General features: G+C 36.4%; 1 protein-coding gene across 3 annotated transcripts in view; it reads left to right on the top strand.

The window, feature by feature from the left end:
- LOC149797314 (cryptochrome-1-like) overlaps positions 1-22,007 on the top strand; it is an 82,382-nt gene that overhangs the window by 50,685 nt on the left and 9,690 nt on the right. For all 3 annotated transcript variants that reach the window (XM_089962036.1, XM_089962035.1, XM_089962034.1), the window contains exons 10-11: positions 3,439-3,596; positions 17,976-18,175. In XM_089962036.1, coding sequence (XP_089818162.1) covers positions 3,439-3,596; positions 17,976-18,175 — 358 coding nt within the window. The remainder of the gene's footprint in view (positions 1-3,438; positions 3,597-17,975; positions 18,176-22,007) is intronic.

The following is a 22,007-nucleotide window of genomic DNA, read 5'->3' as shown; positions in this document are numbered from 1 at the left end:
TGGCTGGCATGCTCAGTCTTCCTTCTAGAGCATTTTATCACCAAGACTGAGCTTTGGTTGGAGACTATTTTAATCTGGTGGGTCTATTTACTGCTGTCTAAATGATCACCAGACCCAGTTGACATCAGCAAAATCTCCTTGTGGGCAGTAGTTTGGTACTTTCACTGGATTCACCTGTCAAATTTATCAGTAAGAAGCTTTTAGTAATTCTCTTCTTTACTGGGTATAGTTGTCATGTGTCACATGACTGTTGCTCAGGTTGTTGTCAAGTTAGGAGATCAGGCTATCCTTTATATAGTAAATGTAACCATTATTTCCCGGAAGGGTACCCATGGACAAGGTAGGATGCTCAGCATTCCCTCCACGTACCTTTTCTCCTAATGTTTATGAGTTCAGGCAATGCATTCATATGTGAAAGCAAACCTTTTAGTATATTATGTTTCGTCAAGAATACTTGTCCAACCACATCCTATTCAATATAGCACTCAACTTAAAACTGGTGTCACTTGGCAGTAGTGATGAGGAGGACATTGATAAGAGTATCTTCCCCTGTGTATAAGACAGGGACAGGAAAATACTTGATTCAGGAGATAGCAAACTTATTTTCCTAAATATGGGATGTTTTGTCGACATAAAATATTTATTTTGCAAGTATGGAACTTTTGCTTGCTGCATTTTTGTTTGTTTGTTTGCTTGATTATTAAACCCATAGATCAATAAATAAGTTATCGTAATAGTGCATGTAGGTAGAAAGTTTTATGTAATAATAATACATATAGATATATATGTATATATGAAGTAGTTCGTATGTGTGTGTTTTGGATTTTTAATATAGCTTTAAATTTTTTAAGTCATATCACTACAGTGTCTGCAGTGTGGCAATTTATAGTGATGTCTAGCACTGGGGCATCATGCTGCAGACATATAGCATGATGTCCCACCCAGACACATTATCCTGACATCAGGCGGACCATTCCTGACACTAACCTCTTAATGCTGAGTGCCTAGTGAGGCAGCTGTTAAAACCATTTTTTTAAAGTCTTTGGTATGACTCGGCCAGGGTTTGAACCTGTGACCTCAGTAGTCTATGTAGATAGATATGTTGTTGTTGGTAGTGTTGTAGGGTTTAATGCCATTTTTCAGCACAAGATATGCTATACATGACAGCCAGTATAAATGGTGGAGGAAGAACCTAGGAAAACCCTGGAAAGACCCACCGACCCACAAGAAGCTACTGGCAAGCTTTCTTACATATGCACATTGGCTGAATCCTAGACTAGAACCCACACAAACAGAGGTGAGATGGCAGTGATCCATAATGGTCAGCTCTTTAGACCACTCGGCCACTCAGGGCTCCCAGATAGATATGTACAGATAGGTATATGTTACAGTACATGTAGGTAGATATATACAAATATGTATATACATTAGTGCATGTAGATGGTATGTACAGATTTGTAATAGCATATTTAGATAGGTGTGAATAGATATGTATGTGTAACATTATATGTAGATAGATAAGTATTTTTAATAGTACATATGAGGAAAACAGGATGGGTTAAATTACATATGATTAGAAGAGCAGAGAAAAATAACAATGAAAAGGTTGATAAATGAATAGAAAGATGAGGCTTTTTGAAATATATAGATACTTAAGTGTGGGAGACTTGTTAAGGTAAAATGACCCTAAACTGAATAATTAAACATAACCAAGAACAGAACTGCTTTAATTTGGTTTTAATAATGTTTTAATATAGTGCTTCCTTTATTTGCCAAGATATGCTGGCAAGTTGATCTCTTGAACAACATGAACAATAATGAAAACTTGATGTTCTATAATGACCTATATACTTACAAGTGAACAATTTGAGAACACAGTTTTATCCATTTAATTATTTGCTATGCATTTAGAATGTATATCTCCTGTATTTATTGCACAAAAGAATAATTGATAAACACTGCTTGTTGATGCTAGAGTTTAGGTACATCAATTATGCACATAAAGAAATCTAGGTGGCTTATTATTATAGATGAGTGTTTTTTAATTTCAAGCACAGCTGTCAAAGAAATCTCAAGCACAACTGTCAAAGAAATCTCAAGCTGTCAAAGTTATATTATTAACAATCATCACCTGGTCACCTTGAAATCACTGACATGCATTGGAAGTGTTTGACAAGTGGACTTAGGGTCTGCAAGCTGAGTGCAGTTTGGAGCCTAGTCACAAACTGGTATGGCAAGATTAGGACATGAAAGCCAGCAGATCCTGTATATTTACAAATATTAAGATAAAAATGTAACTGATAGTTAAACTATTCATATTTATTTCCTGTTTGTTAAATCTTGCTTAAAATATTAAATATACACATTATCATGTCTGCATGAGAAATTGTGAGAATGACCTTGACATTGATTACAAGATGGAAGTGACTGACTTTGACAGTGTATCGTGTAAAATAAAGGATCGATAAATGAATGAAACTATTGGTATTTATGTACATGAAGCATGCAGTACATGTAAATGTTAAATAAAAGTGCTGATATATGTACTGTGGCAAAATGGTAAAGTATACAACTTGTAGAACATAAAGCATTACAAACTGAGCTGACTTCTTTCTTGCTCTCAGTTTTTTTTTAATATGCTCATGTTCAAGCATTAAACAAATTTGAGCTTGTCCCTTGTGTTTGGCAAGTGTTTTGTCATGACTTGTATTCTGTACTGTTTTAGGCTTTGTGTAATGACTTTTTTCACATTGATTTCCCACTTTGTTAAAAAAAAAAACAAGCAACATAATTTACAGCCCTTTGACTTAGATTTTTCCTTTCAGACCTCGCATTTTTTCAGCTTACCATGTTATGGTGTGATATTGTCTTCAAGGCATGATTTGTCTTGCTAGCGAATATTGGGACATACTTGAAGCTGTATTTTTATCATGGGAATGGTCATATTGCTAATGTTGCCCAGCAATGATAAAGACTACTGTGGAAGGTTTTGACAATCAGGTGTCATTTGGATCATTGACTAGTTTTATCTGAAACTTTACATACAGTATTATTAAATGCTTAAAGTTTGTTCTTTGATATGCAAGGAATCCAGATTTCTTCATCTTAAAACTTGACTATACTCCAAATATTGCTCAAAAATATTCCAGCCACTCAAATAACTGCATTTCTACATTTCAAGTAAAATTTCTAAAGTAAGTACTTGAAATTATGAATAAAGTTTTATGACAGATACCATATATCTTGCATGAATACTTGATTTGTTCCGTTTAGGATGATCGACTTGTCAAATATTGGAGCATTTAACTTTTTGACAAATTGATATTTTTACATAGCTAAAGGTCCTAACATTCCAAAATCACTTTCAAAGGATAGGTTGGTGTGCCTCTACAAGTACACAGTTCTTACTTACTTACAATATTCCTTGTCCCACTCCAGGTGTTTTCCAAGTACCTGCTGGATGCTGATTGGTCAGTCAATGCTGGGAACTGGATGTGGGTATCAAGCTCAGCCTTTGAGGAGGTACTTCAGTGCCCCAGATGTTATTGCCCAGTCATGTACGGTATGAGGATGGACCCTAAAGGGGAATATATCAGGTGAAGTATATTTGAGAAATATGATCTATTGTTTGCTTCTTGAATCATGTGGGTTCTCCTTTAACTTAAAATGTCTTGATTTTTGGTATAAATGTGTCATTACTTTAGAATAAACAGGCAAGAAATATATTAAATATTTCAGGTATACTTTGTTCTTTACGTATATTTAATTTGCTTTGTTTGTTAGTCAGTTTTATTTTATTTTATTTGATTATTGGCAGAAATCAGAATTTTAAAAAAGAAGCTGGACAAAGTCATGTTGAATTTGCAAGGGAAAAAGAGCAGTTATTTGATAGGTGGTGCTTAGCCAAGAAAGCTAATCAAGATTAAGAAAATCTAAGACAACTCGTATTTCTTGAAGAGTTCGAGAACTGTGTCCATAGTGATATTAAGACTTATCTTGATGAGCATAAGGTCGAAACTTTAGCAAATGCTTCTCGTATTGCTGATGAGTATTCCTTAGCTCATAACATTTCTTTTGTTAGTAAGTCTTCCACTCAGCTGTCTTCTGGTAAAGTTTTTCAGCCTAATATGAGCCCTTCTAAATCTCAATCTGGCACAACTTTTAGAAATCAAGTAAGATTGATCAGAAGTCCTTATCTATTCCTACATGTACCTATTGCAGGAAGAAAGGACACATTATTTCTGATCGCACCAAATTGAAAGATAAGCAAGAGAACCAAGATAGACCTGTTCCAGATGCTCTTATTTTGAAGAGGTCAGGGTCATGGTTGTTGTATTGAAACCCCAATTTGATTTTATTATGGAGAATTATGAATCATTCATGTTGAAAGGTTCTATATCACTCTTGGATGATTCAGCCAGTCCTATCTCTAATTAAAATGTGAAGGGACACATAAGCTTCTCAGAGACTTTTATTATCAGGTACTTTGTCTTTTTTTTGAGAAGTTTTCTTCTAATGAGAGTGTTCTTATTCAAGGAGTAGAGTGCATCTTTATTAATGTTCCTCTCCATTGTGTATATTTGTCATCAGACATAGTCTTAGGACTTGTGCCAGTGGGAACAGTGTATTTTTTTACCCATTTAGGGCATTCATTTATTACTAGGCAATGACTTAGCTGGATATAAGGTTGTGGTTAATCCACTTGTAACTGACAAGCCTTGCTTGGATCAGAAAGTTGATCCTATTGAAAGAGAAATCCCTGATTTATACCCAGCTTGTGCAGTTACTGGAGCTATGGCAAAGAAAGCTTTTGAGAATGATGTTGATCAGGAAAGTATTATTTTTGCTGACACATGTATTGGTCAGGCTTTTGATGAGGTCACTTTCACTCCTTGTTTGGATGAATCAAAGGGTATTGATCACAGTGATCCTCTTTTAACTACTCATTCTCTTTATTCTAATCAGGGTGACAAATGACATTCACTTGTCGTCAAAGAGGAAAAAGATCCAGAGATCTCCTGTTTGTTTCAAAGGGCCATGAAACTGAAGCCACAGAAGTATCTGTTTTTTATTTCATTAAAAATGGGATTCTTATGATAAACTGGAGACGACCTGAGGTACCTGCTGGTGACGAGTAGTCAGTGAACTATCAAGATGCAGTTCCAAAATCATGTAGACAGGACAGTCTTAGTCTGGCCTATGGAACTCCTTTGGCTGGTCATTTAGGAATTAATAAGACTTATCACAAGATCTTGAATCACATCTGTGTCTAAAAATTAAAAGTGATGTTTGTACATACTGCAGATCTTGTCACACTTGTCAGCTGGTAGGAAAACCCAATTAGAAAATACCTAAGGCTCATCTGCAAATTATTCCTGCATTTGACAAACCATTTAGCAGAATAATGGTAGATTTTGTTGGTCCTTACCAAAGACCAAGTCAGGTAACCAATACTTGTTGACCATAATATGTGCATCAACAAGATTCCCAGAGGCAATTCCTTTCAGGAATATTAAAACTAAAACAATAGTCAAAGCTTTGATAAAGTTATTTACAAAATTTGCCTTCCTAAATCTGTTCAATCTGATAAAGGGTAAAATTTTATGCCTGGAATTTTACAGCAAGTTATGTACAAATTAGGCATGCAACAGCTCAAATCTTCTGCCTATCACCCTGGGAGCCAAGGGGCTTTAAAAAGATTTCATCAGACATTGACAAATATGATTTGGTCTTATTGTTTTGATATGGGTCAAGATTGGGATGTAGGCATTCATTTACCATTCTTTGCTGTTAGGGAATCAGTCAAGAATCTTTAGGATTCAGTCACTTTGAACTATATTTTGGACACACTGTGCATAGACCATGGAAATTGTTAAAAGAGAAACTTCTTTCTATTGAAGATAAATAAATTAATCTTCTCGATTATGTGTCTAATTTTAAGTATAAGTAGTTAAAGGCTTGTGAGGTTGCAAGAACTAACCTGCACTCAGTCAAAAATGAAATTAAGGTATGATAAAAATACAAAGGAAAGGAGTTTTCAGCCTGGTGATAGAGTTCTGGCTCTTTTGCCCATACCACAAAATCCTCTTCAGGCCAAATATTATAGTTCTTACACAGTTGAAAAGAAAGTATGTGATTTAAATTATAGCATCAGTACTCCTGAGAGGCGAAAAGAAAAACAACATTGCCATATAAAAATGTGTTAAACGAGTATGTGATAGAGATAGCCAGGTAAATCATGCAGTTAATTTAGTTGTACCTGTCCCACACTCTGAGGATTTAAGTGAAGGAATGTAATCTGACTCTATTGATTTTGGAGTAACAAATCTTTGAAATTCGAAAATTATGAATAATCTGGTCCAGAGACTTTCATATTTGCAGCATCAAAAGAAAAATAACTAAAACAGTTATTGCTTGAATATGAGCACTTATTTCCAGATGTTGCTCAAGCACAAATAAAATCTACCATGACATTGAAATTATGAAACAAGACCTGTATAGGATGAACCCTCTCAAAGAGGAATGTTTGAAAAAAGAAATTCAGTATTTGCTGGAGAATGATTTCATAGAGCCAAGTAAAAGTGACTGGAGTTTACCATGTATGCTTGCTCTAAAGCCAGATAAAACTTTCTGCATGTGTACTGATTGTAGAAAGGTGAACAGTGTGACTAAAACAGATTAATTTCCGTTACCAAGAATCGATGACTGCATTGATAAAATTGGAAATGCAAAGTGTGTCTCGAAATTTGACCTTCTGAAAGGATTTTGCAACTTCCACTGATGGAAAGGGCAAAGGAAATTTTAACACTCACTGATGCAAATTGGACAGTTTATCTAAACGTGAAGTTTGCCATGCTTGTGTAACATTTCTAGGACATATTGTGGGACATGGACAGGTAAAACCTATAGATGCTAAGGTCAAGGCTATCTCTGAATTCGCTGTGCCTATCAGTAAAAAGCAACTGATGTGATTTTTGGGTATGGCTGGATATTATTGGAAATTTTGTTCCAATTTTCTCATAATTGCTGAACCCCTGACAAATTTATTGAGCAAGTAAACCAAATTTTATTGGTCTGAGAAATGTAAGGAGGCTTTTGATAAGTTTAAGGCAATACTTAAGATTGCACCAGTTCTTACAGCTCCAAATTTCAGTCAGTCATTTGAACTGTCTTTTGATGCTAGTGATGTTGGGGTTGGAGCAATATTGATATTAGAAGATAAAAATGGCGTAGATCATACAGTGTGCTATTTTTCTAAGAAATTAAATAAGCACCAAAGACATTATTCCACAATTGAGAAGAAATGTATGGCTTTGATATTGGAATTACAACACTTTGAAGTCTACAATAATTCAACTCCTGCTATTATTGTGTATAGCGATCATAATCCCCTTACTTGCATTGGCAAGATGAAAAACAAAAATCAGAGATTTTTAAGGCGGAGTTCGATGTTACAGGAATATAATATCGACATCAGGCACATCAAGGGAAAAGACAATTTAATAGCAGGTGCACTTTCATGTGTATAGAATGATATTGTTTCACGTAAACTTTGTGTCATTCATAAGATTTCATCTTATATTTTTTTTGCCACGTGTATATTTGACTTATAGTAAAAAGAAAGCTTTATTGCATAAGTCTTTCTTTTTCTTTATGAGGGGAAGTGTTATGTGTATTTAATTTGCTTTATTTGTTAGTCAGTTTTATTTTATTTCGTTATATGCTGTTGTGATGTAACTTGTATGTTGGACTTGACCTTGTCCAAAATTGAGTTCATTTCTGCTTGACCCAAGTTGATTTTTTAAAAATTTTATTCATTGTCAACAACTAATACATAGCTAAATTATTCTCTGTGTATGGGCTTAATATCAGGATCAAAATTAATAGAAGAGGTAAATATGTCTATTTGGGTCAGTGTTTTGGAGTTTCCTAAGTGAATTATATATAACCCAGGTTATTTCTTTGTAAATATCAAGATCACTTTAGAAGGTTATTTTCCATTATGTAATGCTTTTTTATAGAAAATGCTAATTGTGACCGGAGGCAAAGTAGAGAACTATATAATCTTGTGTTTGTGAGGACTTGGTCATTCTAGCATGTTCAAGTTGTATTATGTTGTGACCAGTTGGGCTGAATATTTTTTCTTCTTCAAATTATTGAGTTCAAGTGATTATTTTCTCTGGAAATGCAAAAGTGTTCTGATAAAATTCTTGGATAAAGACATTCTCTGGAATCTATACTGAATTCAAACCTGGGATTATATTTCTGTGATTCAACAAAAGACTGTTGACACATCAACACTCTATAAGCTATAACAGACATGTCATTGCCTTCAGGTTTTGGATTTCTTTGGGACTTGTATTGAGTTATATTCAGGACTTTAAATTACTAGGACTTGTGTCTCTATTTCTTGGATTATTTTTGGATTTAATTTGCAATACCATAAGTTCTTTTTTCTCATTTTCAGTTTGTATTCTAGGGAAATAAATTATTTTAAATTATAATAAATTGTTGTCTTTCACCCTTTTCTGTTACTTACTTTGTGAGCATAGACTCGTAACAATTGGAGACAAAACTGAGTTTGTATTAAAATACTTGTCTAGTTGAATCTAAAGGATTGTGCAGTTCACTTGCATAGGGACCAAGATTTTTACAGCCTGGCTAACCCTTAAGAATGCAAGAATACAGACATTGTAGTCAGATTTGGAAATTGGTTTTGTTTGGGTTTGGATTGGATCTGGATTTTCATTTCCAATTAGATTAAGTGGAATTAGTTAGTGAACCAAACTAATTTTATAGGAGTACCTGAGACACTTTAATCTGCCCATGACTTTCATGTCAAATGGCTGCAGGGTCATGCTTTTTCTTATGACATAATTTAGAAATGTTTTACAAATGAAAATGGCAAAAGGTACAATCAGCCTTTTAACGGGTTAAGCAGAAAAGTATAAAAGGTATATTCAGATTATTAGAAATTAAGCTTGACTTGAAGTAATTATCCTGTGTATGTTTATTGGAAATCAAGTCATGTCAGTTTGAGTACAGCTGATAATGGAAGAGATCATTACCACTGCCACATGGATTCTAAAAAGCAACAACTAGGATTACTGAATTTCATGTAATATTCCATTCCCTTTTTAACTGTTTTTTACACAGTTGAGTCATAAAAGTCAAAATTATTTGTTTGTACTAAACGTTTTGGTACATAGAAATTGGTTTTATAATTGAAAATTGTTAATTCTTCCTACAAAGGAAGTCTGAAATGAAAAGATTGATGTATTTGAGAATTAATGCATACATATTAATAGTATAAAAAGAAAAGAAATGCAGCCAAAGTAAAGCAGATCAATAATGAAAATATGTTTCAAGCATCACTTATGTTTTGCTTGATAATTTTATGAATATTCTTTGTATCAGATTTTCTCTTCAATACCAGTATGAATCAGAGTGTGTATAAAAGGCATGTGATATTTCAATAAACTGTAAATTATAAAACTGAAATTACTAAAATAACTTTGGCCATTTTGGTACATCTAAATCATCAGGCATAGATCTTTTCCATCATATAAAAATAATACATACCATAAACTGAAATTACTAAAATAACTTTGGCCATTTTAGTACATCTGAATCATCAGGCATAGATTTTTTCTATCATGCTTACCATCATCCTTCATAAAGGTCCTAATCTGGATGAAGTGCTGACAGATAGTTACAGTACTTCATATCTTCCAGTTTGCAAATCTTGTTACAAGTAAAAACAAGATAGTATATTTCAATCAGTTAGTGCCTTTATTGATAGTGTCCATTATTATAAGTGAGTTAGTGCCTTCATTGATAGTGTCCATTATTATAAGTGAGTTAGGCCTGTTCCATTAAAGCATGAATGGGACCCAGGGAAGGCACTTTTAAAATGGGGTACTCACCCATAGATGCAATTTAGAATTTCTTATCATTTTAATATGAAGTCTGTGAAATCAAAGTACCCTGGCATATATTGTTTAAAAACTGTCTTTCCTGGGTACCATGTATGTTTAAATGGAACAGCCCTTAATGCCTTCATTGATATTGTCTTTTATTATTAGTGAGTTAGTGCCTTCATTGATAGTGTCTATTATTATAAGTGAGTTAGTGCCTTCATTGATATTGTCTTTTATTATAAGTGGGCTAGTGCCTTCATTGATAGTGTCCATTATTATGAGTGAGTTAGTGCCTTCATTGATATTGTCCATTATTATGAGTGAGTTAGTGCCTTTATTGATAGTGTCCATTATTATAAGTGAGTTAGTGCCTTCATTGATAGTGTCTTTTATTATTAGTGAGTTAGTGCCTTCATTGATAGTTTCTATTATTATAAGTGGGCTAGTGCCTTCATTGATAGTGTCCATTATTATAAGTGGGCTAGTGCCTTCATTGATAGTGTCCATTATTATAAATGGCTAGTGCCTTCATTTATAGTGTCCATTATTATAAGTGGGCTAGTGCCTTTATTGATAGTGTCCATTATTATAAGTGAGTTAATGCCTTCATTGATATTGCCTATTATTATAAGTGAGTTAGTGCCTTCATTGATAGTGTTTATTATTATAAGTGAGTTAGTGCCTTCATTGATATTGTCTTTTATTATTAGTGAGTTAGTGCCTTCATTGATAGTGTCTATTATTATAAGTGGGCTAGTGCCTTCATTGATATTGTCCATTATTATGAGTGAGTTAGTGCCTTCATTGATAGTGTCTTTTATTATTGGTGAGTTAGTGCCTTCATTAATAGTGTCTATTATTATAAGTGAGTTAGTGCCTTCATTGATATTGTCTTTCATTATTAGTGAGTTGGTGCCTTCATTGATAGTGTCCATTATTATGAGTGAGTTAGTGCCTTCATTGATATTGTCCATTATTATGAGTGAGTTAGTGCCTTTATTGATAGTGTCCATTATTATAAGTGAGTTAGTGCCTTCATTGATAGTGTCTTTTATTATTAGTGAGTTAGTGCCTTCATTGATAGTTTCTATTATTATAAGTGGGCTAGTGCCTTCATTGATAGTGTCCATTATTATAAGTGGGCTAGTGCCTTCATTGATAGTGTCCATTATTATAAATGGCTAGTGCCTTCATTTATAGTGTCCATTATTATAAGTGGGCTAGTGCCTTTATTGATAGTGTCCATTATTATAAGTGAGTTAATGCCTTCATTGATATTGCCTATTATTATAAGTGAGTTAGTGCCTTCATTGATAGTGTTTATTATTATAAGTGAGTTAGTGCCTTCATTGATATTGTCTTTTATTATTAGTGAGTTAGTGCCTTCATTGATAGTGTCTATTATTATAAGTGGGCTAGTGCCTTCATTGATATTGTCCATTATTATGAGTGAGTTAGTGCCTTCATTGATAGTGTCTTTTATTATTGGTGAGTTAGTGCCTTCATTAATAGTGTCTATTATTATAAGTGAGTTAGTGCCTTCATTGATATTGTCTTTCATTATTAGTGAGTTGGTGCCTTCATTGATAGTGTCCATTATTATAAGTGGGCTAGTGCCTTCATTGATAGTGTCCATTATTATAAGTGGCTAGTGCCTTCATTTATAGTGCCCATTATTATAAGTGGGCTAGTGCCTTTATTGATAGTGTCCATTATTATAAGTGAGTTAGTGCCTTCATTGATATTGCCTATTATTATAAGTGAGTTAGTGCCTTCATTGATAGTGTTTATTATTATAAGTGAGTTAGTGCCTTCATTGATATTGTCTTTTATTATTAGTGAGTTAGTGCCTTCATTGATAGTGTCTATTATTATAAGTGGGCTAGTGCCTTCATTGATAGTGTCCATTATTATAAGTGAGTTAGTGCCTTCATTGATATTGTCTTTTATTATTAGTGAGTTAGTGCCTTCATTGATAGTGTCTATTATTATAAGTGAGTTAGTGCCTTCATTGATATTGTCTTTCATTATTAGTGAGTTAGTGCCTTCATTGATAGTGTCCATTATTATAAGTGGGCTAGTGCCTTCATTGATAGTGTCCATTATTATAAGTGGCTAGTGCCTTCATTTATAGTGTCCATTATTATAAGTGGGCTAGTGCCTTTATTGATAGTGTCCATTATTATAAGTGAGTTAGTGCCTTCATTGATATTGCCTATTATTATAAGTGAGTTAGTGCTTTCATTGATAGTGTTTATTATTATAAGTGAGTTAGTGCCTTCATTGATATTGTCTTTTATTATTAGTGAGTTAGTGCCTTCATTGATAGTATCTATTATTATAAGTGGGCTAGTGCCTTCATTGATAGTGTCCATTATTATAAGTGAGTTAGTGCCTTCATTGATAGTGTCCATTATTATAAGTGAGTTAGTGCCTTCATTGATATTGTCTTTTAATATTAGTGAGTTAGTGCCTTCATTGATAGTGTCTATTATTACAAGTGAGTTAGTGCCTTCATTGATATTGTCTTTTATTATTAGTGAGTTGGTGCCTTCATTGATAGTGTCCATTATTATAAGTGGGCTAGTGCCTTCATTGATAGTGTCCATTATTATAAGTGGGCTAGTGCCTTTATTGATAGTGTCCATTATTATAAGTGGGCTAGTGCCTTCATTGATAGTGTTCATTATTATAAGTGGCTAGTGCCTTCATTGATAGTGTCCATTATTATAAGTGAGTTAGTACCTTCATTGATAGTGTCCATTATTATAACTGGGCTAATGCCTTCATTGATAGTGTCCATTATTATAAATGGGCTAGTGCCTTCATTCATAATGACATGATCATTTTGTACACATGAGCTTTGGATTACAGAAGGCAAAGAACCTTGTCAGTCAAAACAATTAGGGGATACAATCAAAACCTTAGAAACCCATGATTTAATTTTCTTTGTGGTGGTGATGGGGGTATACCTTGGATTGTTTTAGGAAACAAATTCTGGCTGTCAAATAGCTTGAACAAATTATTCTTTCTCTGACTTGTTGCAAAAATATCCAATATATTTGTTGAAAAAAATAGTATTTTGATGTTAAAGAAAACAAACTGTCACTGCTGGAAAGCTGAAAATTAAGTGGTCAGACCCAAATAAACTGCTAACTTAATATATGGTTCCATTTGAGTTGTGATATTTGAATATCAGTACCTAAAGCCGATGAGAATTCATCTTGATGATAATTCACATTTGCAGTCTCAACATCTATAAATATTGTATATGTACTGTAACAAGATCATCTTCTATTGAGTCCACATTATATTCCACCATTATTATTATTATTATTATTATTATTTCACTAGGATTTTGCAGATCAGTGCACATATATGGTTTGGTTTGGCATTTGAAGCACAGCAAAACATGTAGATGATTTAGTGCTAAGGCAGTAGGAGTAAATTACCATACCCAAGGACTGACCATTGTGGCTGACCTGGGATGATCTGATGATAAGGTTTCACCCCCCCCACCCTTTCAATCATGTGTCTGACACATTAATGCTGTGCTTGTGTGTCTCCTTATCTTACGTATACTTAACTGTCACCTTTTACCACTCCTGCTTGTGGTTTATGTATTTGGATGGGGTCATTGCATCAAAGAGTATGATTGTTTTGCTTGGTTAAGGTTTTCTTTATCTTGTTATGATTATACAACAATGTTGTATGTACTTCCTTACTTACTGTAGCATTACTATCCATGGGTCATGCCTCTGGTTGTGCCCTTACTGTAGCATTACTATCCATGGGTCATGCCTCTGGTTGTGCCTTTACTTACTGTAGTATTACTGTCCATGGGTCATGCCTTTGGTTGTGCCCTTACTGTAGCATTACTGTCCATGGGTCATGCCTCTGGTTGTACCCTTACTGTAGCATTACTGTCCATGGGTCATGCCTCTGGTTGTGCCCTTACTGTAGCATTACTGTCCATGGGTCATGCCTCTGGTTGTGCCCTTACTGTAGCATTACTGTCCATGGGTCATGCCTCTGGTTGTGCCCTTACTGTAGCATTACTGTCCATGGGTCATGCCTCTGGTTGTGCCCTTACTGTAGTATTACTGTCCATGGGTCATGCCTCTGGTTGTGCCTTTACTTACTGTAGTATTACTGTCCATGGGTCATGCCTTTGGTTGTGCCCTTACTGTAGTATTACTGTCCATGGGTCATGCCTCTGGTTGTGCCCTTACTGTAGCATTACTATCCATGGGTCATGCCTCTGGTTGTGCCCTTACTGTAGTATTACTGTCCATGGGTCATGCCTCTGGTTGTGCCCTTACTGTAGCATTACTGTCCATGGGTCATGCCTCTGGTTGTGCCCTTACTGTAGCATTACTGTCCATGGGTCATGCCTCTGGTTGTGCCCTTACTGTAGCATTACTGTGCATGGGTCATGCCTCTGGTTGTGCCTTTACTTACTGTAGTATTACTGTCCATGGGTCATGCCTTTGGTTGTGCCCTTACTGTAGTATTACTGTCCATGGGTCATGCCTCTGGTTGTGCCCTTACTATAGCATTACTATCCATGGGTCATGCCTCTGGTTGTGCCCTTACTGTAGCATTACTGTCCATGGGTCATGCCTCTGGTTGTGCCCTTACTGTAGTATTACTGTCCATGGGTCATGCCTCTGGTTGTGCCCTTACTGTAGCATTACTGTCCATGGGTCATGCCTCTGGTTGTGCCCTTACTGTAGCATTACTGTCCATGGGTCATGCCTTTGGTTGTGCCCTTACTGTAGTATTACTGTCCATGGGTCATGCCTCTGGTTGTGCCCTTACTGTAGCATTACTGTCCATGGGTCATGCCTCTGGTTGTGCCCTTACTGTAGCATTACTGTCCATGGGTCATGCCTCTGGTTGTGCCCTTACTGTAGCATTACTGTCCATGGGTCATGCCTCTGGTTGTGCCCTTACTGTAGCATTACTATCCATGGGTCATGCCTCTGGTTGTGCCCTTACTGTAGTATTACTGCCCATGGGTCATGCCTCTGGTTGTGCCCTTACTGTAGCATTACTGTCCATGGGTCATGCGTCTGGTTGTGCCCTTACTGTAGTATTACTGCCCATGGGTCATGCCTCTGGTTGTGCCCTTACTGTAGTATTACTGTCCATGGGTCATGCCTCTCGTTGTGCTCTTAGGTATATTATCATGAGGGTGTTGCCTAAAACAAAATTCTTGCTTGATATTCATTTTGATGCAGCAGAATGTGAAAGAAATTCAGATTTCCCAATTTTTCTACAAAAAAACATGTAGATGCTACTGTTGACATCATGTCAGGTGTCACTAACTGTAACATCACCATGTAGATGCTACTATTGACAGCATGTCAGGTGTCAGTAACAATGCCATCACCATGTAGATGCTTTTATTGACAGTATGTAGGGTGACACTAACTGTGATATCACCATGTAGATGCTTTTATTGGCACTATAACATTGCCATGAAGATGCATTTATTGACAGTATGTAGTGTGTCAGTAACTTTGACATCACTATGTAGATGCTACTATTGACATCATGTAGGGTGTCATTAACTGTGATATCACTATGTAGATGCTACTATTGACATCATGTAGGGTGTCACTAACTGTGACATCACCATGTATATGCTTTTATTGACAGTATGTAGGGTGTCACTAACTGTGACATCACCATATAGATGCTACTATTGACATCATGTAGGGTGTCACTTACAATGCCATCACCATGTAGATGCTACTGTTGACATCATGTAGGGTGTCACTTACAATGCCATCACCATGTAGATGCTTTTATTGACAGTATGTAGGGTGTCACTAACTGTGACAACACCATGTAGATGCTTTTATTGACAGTATGTAGGTGTCACTAACTGTGACATCGCCATGTAGATGCTACTATTGACATCATGTAGGGTGTCACTAACTGTGACATCACCATATAGATGCTACTATTGACATCATGTAGGGTGTCACTAACTGTGGCATCACCATATAGATGCTAATATTGACATCATGTAGGGTGTTACTAACAATGTCATCACCATATAGATGCTTTTATTGACATTATGTAGGGTGGCACTAACTGTGAAATCACCATGTAGATGCTACTATTGACATGAAGGGTGGCACTAACAATGCCATCACCGTGTAGATGCTTTTATTGACAGAATGTAGGGTGATACCAACTGTGACATCACCATGTAGATGCTTTTATTGGCACTATAACATTGCCATGAAGATGCATTTATTGACAGTATGTAGGGTGTCACTAACTGTGACATCATCATGTAGATGCTACTATTGACATCATGTAGGGTGTCACTAACAATGTCATCACCATATAGATGCTTTTATTGACATTATGTAGGTTGGCACTAACTGTGAAATCACCATGTAGATGCTAGTATTGACATGAAGGGTGGCACTAACAATGCCATCACCATGTAGATGCTTTTATTGACAGAATATAGGGTGGTACCAACTGTGACATCACCATGTAGATGCTTTTATTGGCACTATAACATTGCCATGAAGATGCATTTATTGACAGTATGTAGGGTGTCACTAACTGTGACATCACCATGTAGATGCTACTTTTGACATCATGTAGGGTGTCACTAACAATGTCATCACCATATAGATGCTTTTATTGACATTATGTAGGGTGGCACTAACTGTGAAATCATCATGTAGATGCTGTTATTGACAACATGTAGGGGGTCACAAACTCAGACTTTCCAGTTAGCACATTAGTGTTGCAAGGATGTAATATACAGTAACAAATTAATGTTCTGACAAAAGTCAGAAATGATCAGACTTTGGGACCAATTAAATGTAATACCATGGTCTTTCTTGGATCACCAATAATTTAAGAGTTATTCAAAGGTTGAGAGTACTTTTTCATTCCTAGATTTTAAAATTTATAAATTAAGGACCAGACCTAGAGGTCATAAAACAGAGCTTGAATTTTGGATCAAGTTTCCACTAGCAGCCCATCAGAAACAACTTTAAAAAAATTAACGATATTTGTGATTGGCTGAAACAAAATCTTTAGCACAAGAACTTTATTATTTCTGAACCAGGTCTGAGCTTTATTATCAGCCATTAAAAGGTGTTTCAAAATTATAGTTTCGTCTGATCGGTTGATCATAAATATCAAACTAAAACTCAGGTTCAAGAGTTCTATTATTTCAGGCATTGCATAAAAGGACACATCAAACCCAGACTCGGCTCAAAATTCTTATGCTTAATTGACTTACGTCAAATCACTGACTAACCAGATGTCAGATTTTTCAATTAAGCATGAATTAGGTGTGTGTGTGTGTGTTTAGGGATTTTTAACATAGCTTTAAAAAAAATTCAGTCATATTACTATGATGTCTGCAGTGTGACAGTTTATAGTGATGCACAGCACTGGGGCATCATGCTGCAGACATGTAGCATGACATCCCATCCAGTCACCTTATCTTGACACCAGGCCGATCAGTCCTAACTCTAACCTCTTAATGCTGAGCACCAAGCAAGGCAGCTGCTAGTACCATTTTCATAAGTCATTGGAATGACTTGATCGGGGTTTGAACTCACTGCCTGCCACATCCAAGGCGGATGCTCTAACCACTAGGCTAACAGAGCAGTTAAACATGAATTGTAATGTGAACTGATTGAATACTCATTTGACTTGGAACTTGAATGGTATTACAAATATTGTACATGCTGTATGGTAATTTTACCTTAAAATATCTTCCCTGATTATTTTAACATTCGATATTAGCCTAGTAGCTTCCAAATCCAGTCCTGCTAAAAATAAAAAATAAATTGTCTTTTCCGTCTATCTCACAGACAAAGGACTATAACCCATGCCCATTACCACACCATGCCACTGCCAGGTGTCACCAGTTTTGTTATGGATAATATTTATAATGCTTATTTTATAAAATTAAAGTGCAGATTTCACATTGGCACGCTGTAAAATATCCAGTTGACATTTATGATTTTGCTTTAACTTGTGCTGTTTTTTGACAAATCTTTATAGGAGATATCTGCCTGTACTTAAGGATATGCCTTTGAGGTATCTATTTGAGCCATGGAAAGCTCCCCGGGAAGTGCAGGAAAAAGCCAGCTGTATAATTGGCAAGGATTATCCAGAACCTATGGTTGAGCACACAAAAGCCTCGGCCTACTGCAAGAAGATGATGGAAGAAGTAAAAAATAATCTCAAACGATTGGATCCAGGTAAAATTACTGAAGAAAGTTATGAAAAAATGTATCAGAATTTTCATTTGTCCTGAAAAGCATTGTTGCATGGGGGGTGTTAACAAAATATGATGTTGTCACACCAGCCTGCCATGTAAAATTTAGTGAAAATTCTCATGAAAAATCTTTTTTTTTGTTTTAGTAAGGTTAGGTGCATGAAATTTTAATTGCTCTGTAATAATATTTTGTTGTCCAGAATAGTTGGGCATATACATTTCTTTTTTAACACCCTAGTGGTTAGAGTGTCCACCTTCGATGTGGGAGGTTGCAGGTTCCAACCCCTGCTGAGTCATACCAAAGACTTATAAAAATGGTACTAACAGGTGTCTTGCTAGTTACTTAGCATTAAGAGGTTAGTGTTAGGACTGGTTGGCCTGGTGTCAGGATAATGTGACTGGTGGGACATCATGATACATGTCTGCAGCACGATGCCTCAGTGCTTGACATCACAATAAAATGCCACAATGCAGATATTGTAGTGATATGACTGAATTTTTTTTAAAAATCCTTATCGCACACACACACACACACACACACACACACACACACACACATTTCTTCTTTAAATACATTATCATAATACCTTAGGAGAACTATTACTACCTCGCATATCCAGCCCTCCCAGATACTACTTTTAGCTGAAGGGAGCTAAAAAATTGTCTGCTGACCTAGATAATGGTCAGAGTGATTTCCCCTTGGTATAAGAATTGGTGGCAAAATAAATTAATCTGTCAGTTACAACTTCCACTCATGCCAAGAAACACATTATTGTCATATAAATTGCCTCATAATGGATATTATTGCACTTACTTTCCAAATATTTATAATAGTCCTCAGTTCCCTTTTTGGTGGTGGTTTTTGTGTGAAATCTAGACACTTGTGCACATTTCTTTATTGCTTCCATTCTGGTTGGACAAGTACAGGGAAGCTTTCTATTCACAGTTTACGCAGTCACATCTTGCTCATGCATGATTATGTAGGCAACACTTGAGTGATGTTTACCTGCGTAAGGATTTGATTATATTTAAAGAACATTTAGTCTCTTGCATAGGTAACATATGCAACTTCAGATGATTGGTTTGGGCTACAATATTTATATGCGTGCTTGTCTTTATGCCTTTAAGAAACTATTTATATCTGTATAATTCTGTCCTTACTGGTACGTACAGGTGAGTTTCCTTTACCATAGCATATTTAGCCTTGAAACACATTGCTTTAATGATTCTACCTACAGGTAATATTGTAATTAAGATCATCTGCTATCACTATTTTCCAAGTAACCATCATTTGCTATCTCTCTGCGCCCACTCCGTATTCAAACAACACAGGTGCAGGCCAACAGGTTTATACTTCTCATCCCTACAGGTGCTATTGTCATTATATTTTACCTTTGCTTTATTCGACTCTGTGTTATCAACTTCTGGGTAAAGTTTGAAAAGATTTATGTCTGTATCAACAATGCATTCTAAAGACAGGTGCAGGACTACAGTTTCATACATTTTGATCTATTTGTCTTACAGATTAGAACTAAAGTGCAGAAATGTACAGCAAAGGATGAAGATATAACCAGTCTGCATGTTGACCTTTCCTCAGTGTGGGAATTTCTGGCAGACAAGGGAGATATGTCAACCCTACTCTTTTGTCATGAAACGCCTGACATAGACATGCTCCAAAACTCTAGCACCCAATTCACCACCACAGGGCTTGGCATTATTGGTGTGCCTCCTTCAGAGATCATGAAAGGCCAGAACATCAAACCCAACTTATGCGGACTTGTACTGGGACCAGTCTAACACACATGCCACCTTGACACTCATTCAGCTGAATGCCAAGATTAGTTCCTCACATTTCAATGGATGTCACTCTCTCTACACTCTGTCATGAGAAGAGACTCTTTACTCAGTGACTGTCTAGAAGTCACAGTTTCTGATTCATGGTCTTCTACGAGTTTAGCAGGCGACAGACCTCATCACTCTTTGCCAGTTAAGTCTCAAGCTTTACATATGACCTTAGCCTTATCTCACACAACCAGGAAGTTGCTTATTCTCAAGTAATGACATCAATTCTAGATTATCTGATGTTGGGGAAAGATTTGGCCTTCCAAGTCTCTATTGAGGACATTTCCCACCTTTGAATCCCAGAATTCTGCCCTCCTCCCCCCACTCCATCAACAACCTGAACTAGAGCCTCAGCATCTGTTGATCTTACGATGAAATGGAAGAGCCCAACTTCAGTTTCTTCTGCAGTCTGGGAGAGTTACGGACATTCTGACTTGCCTTCATCATCAGTTTGTCGGTGGTTCTACCTTGGCCATAAATCAGTATTTCATTTGGTAACCTCAGCAGTCGACAGTGATATTGTCAATCATGTTGGCTTTGGTAATTTTGAGGATTTCTGTCATCATGGGAATTCCTTTGCCTACTTGACTTGCCCAATGAGGCCATGGTCCTAGGTCACCTTTTTATGTGACCATTGCAAACGATTTTTCTGGTCCAATGGAGGCCAAAAGTTTGCCCACCTGACCAACCTCTCCCTACCTGCACACAACTGAGGCACCATCTGCAGAATTGGGGCATCCTAACTTGGCTCATGGCAGGTATTCCTCTGCAAGTACAACAGCCTGAGACTACAGTCTGTACCAATGCAAGTACAGAAGGCTGGGAAGCCCACCTACTGCCATCCTTTTTGAGAAGTCAGCAGTGCATGGTCTTCCCAGGAATGACCTCTTGATATCAATATTCTGGAGATTATGGCCATTGTGAAAACCTGTCACTGGTGCAAGAATATTGAAATGGCAAGGGAGTTCTCATTCTGTCCATCAAATCTACAGTGGTGACTTATTTCAAATTACAAAGAGGAGCCGAGTCCACAGACCCTTGTTTCCTAGTGTGGGACTTTCTAAAGTGGTATTTTCAACAACAAATCCACGTACAAGTTCACCATATCTCAGGATGCCTAACGTACTAGCAGTCCTTAGTTTTCAGTCAGATATGTACCCAATGGGACCAAGTCTTGGTGGGCCTGTTTGCAACAAGGTGAAATACCAGACTTACAAACTTTGTATCTTCAGTCCCAGACAAAAAATCCTAGGCAATCAGTGCTCTGTATCGATAGATTGGAATGGCCTGGATGTATATGCCTACCCTCCAACACCGCTGATTCTAAAGTGATACAAAAACCAAGAGAATCAGAGTATTCCTTATCCTATTTGCACCACTCAGATGGGAGAAGGTGTGGATCAATGACCTCATCAATCTCCCAATGGAAACTCCTTAAAAAATTCAGATTTTCCTTGTATATTCAAGCAACCATGACAGCAGTTGTTTCATTCCTACGCAGAGCTACTGAACCTGCACATCTGGGTCATACTAAACAGGCACTCAGAAATAAACAATTCTCACAACCAGCCATGGAGAGAATTGCTGTAGGAAGAAGGTCTTCCAATTTGAAAGCATTCAAAAGCAATTGTATGTTTTAACCCAGTGGTGCACAAACAAATACATCTTACCTTTCCAGACATTGATACTGTAAATAGCTAACTTCTGCTCTTTGAAAGAAGACAGTTCACACCGATTACAATAAAGGTTACTGATTTATGATTGCTGACACTTTTGGTTACCATGGACAAGAGGATATCAGACAAAACAAGGACTTATCTGACCTTCTCTCCATTTTTGAGTATACATGGCCAAATACGTTAGCCCTGTGATCAAAGCAGAACCTATCTTGGGTGTTAACCTGGTTGAATAAGACACTTTTTAAACCACTCTCATATGGTGCACATTTCCTGCAAGACCAGTTTCATCATGGC

Source organism: Sinohyriopsis cumingii, chromosome 6 (genome assembly GCF_028554795.1).
Source record: "Sinohyriopsis cumingii isolate HCF-2022 chromosome 6, ASM2855479v2, whole genome shotgun sequence".
Classification (NCBI taxonomy): domain Eukaryota; kingdom Metazoa; phylum Mollusca; class Bivalvia; order Unionida; family Unionidae; genus Sinohyriopsis; species Sinohyriopsis cumingii.
The sequence above is the reverse complement of the archived record's forward strand: the minus strand, read 5'-3'. Positions and strand labels throughout refer to the sequence as shown.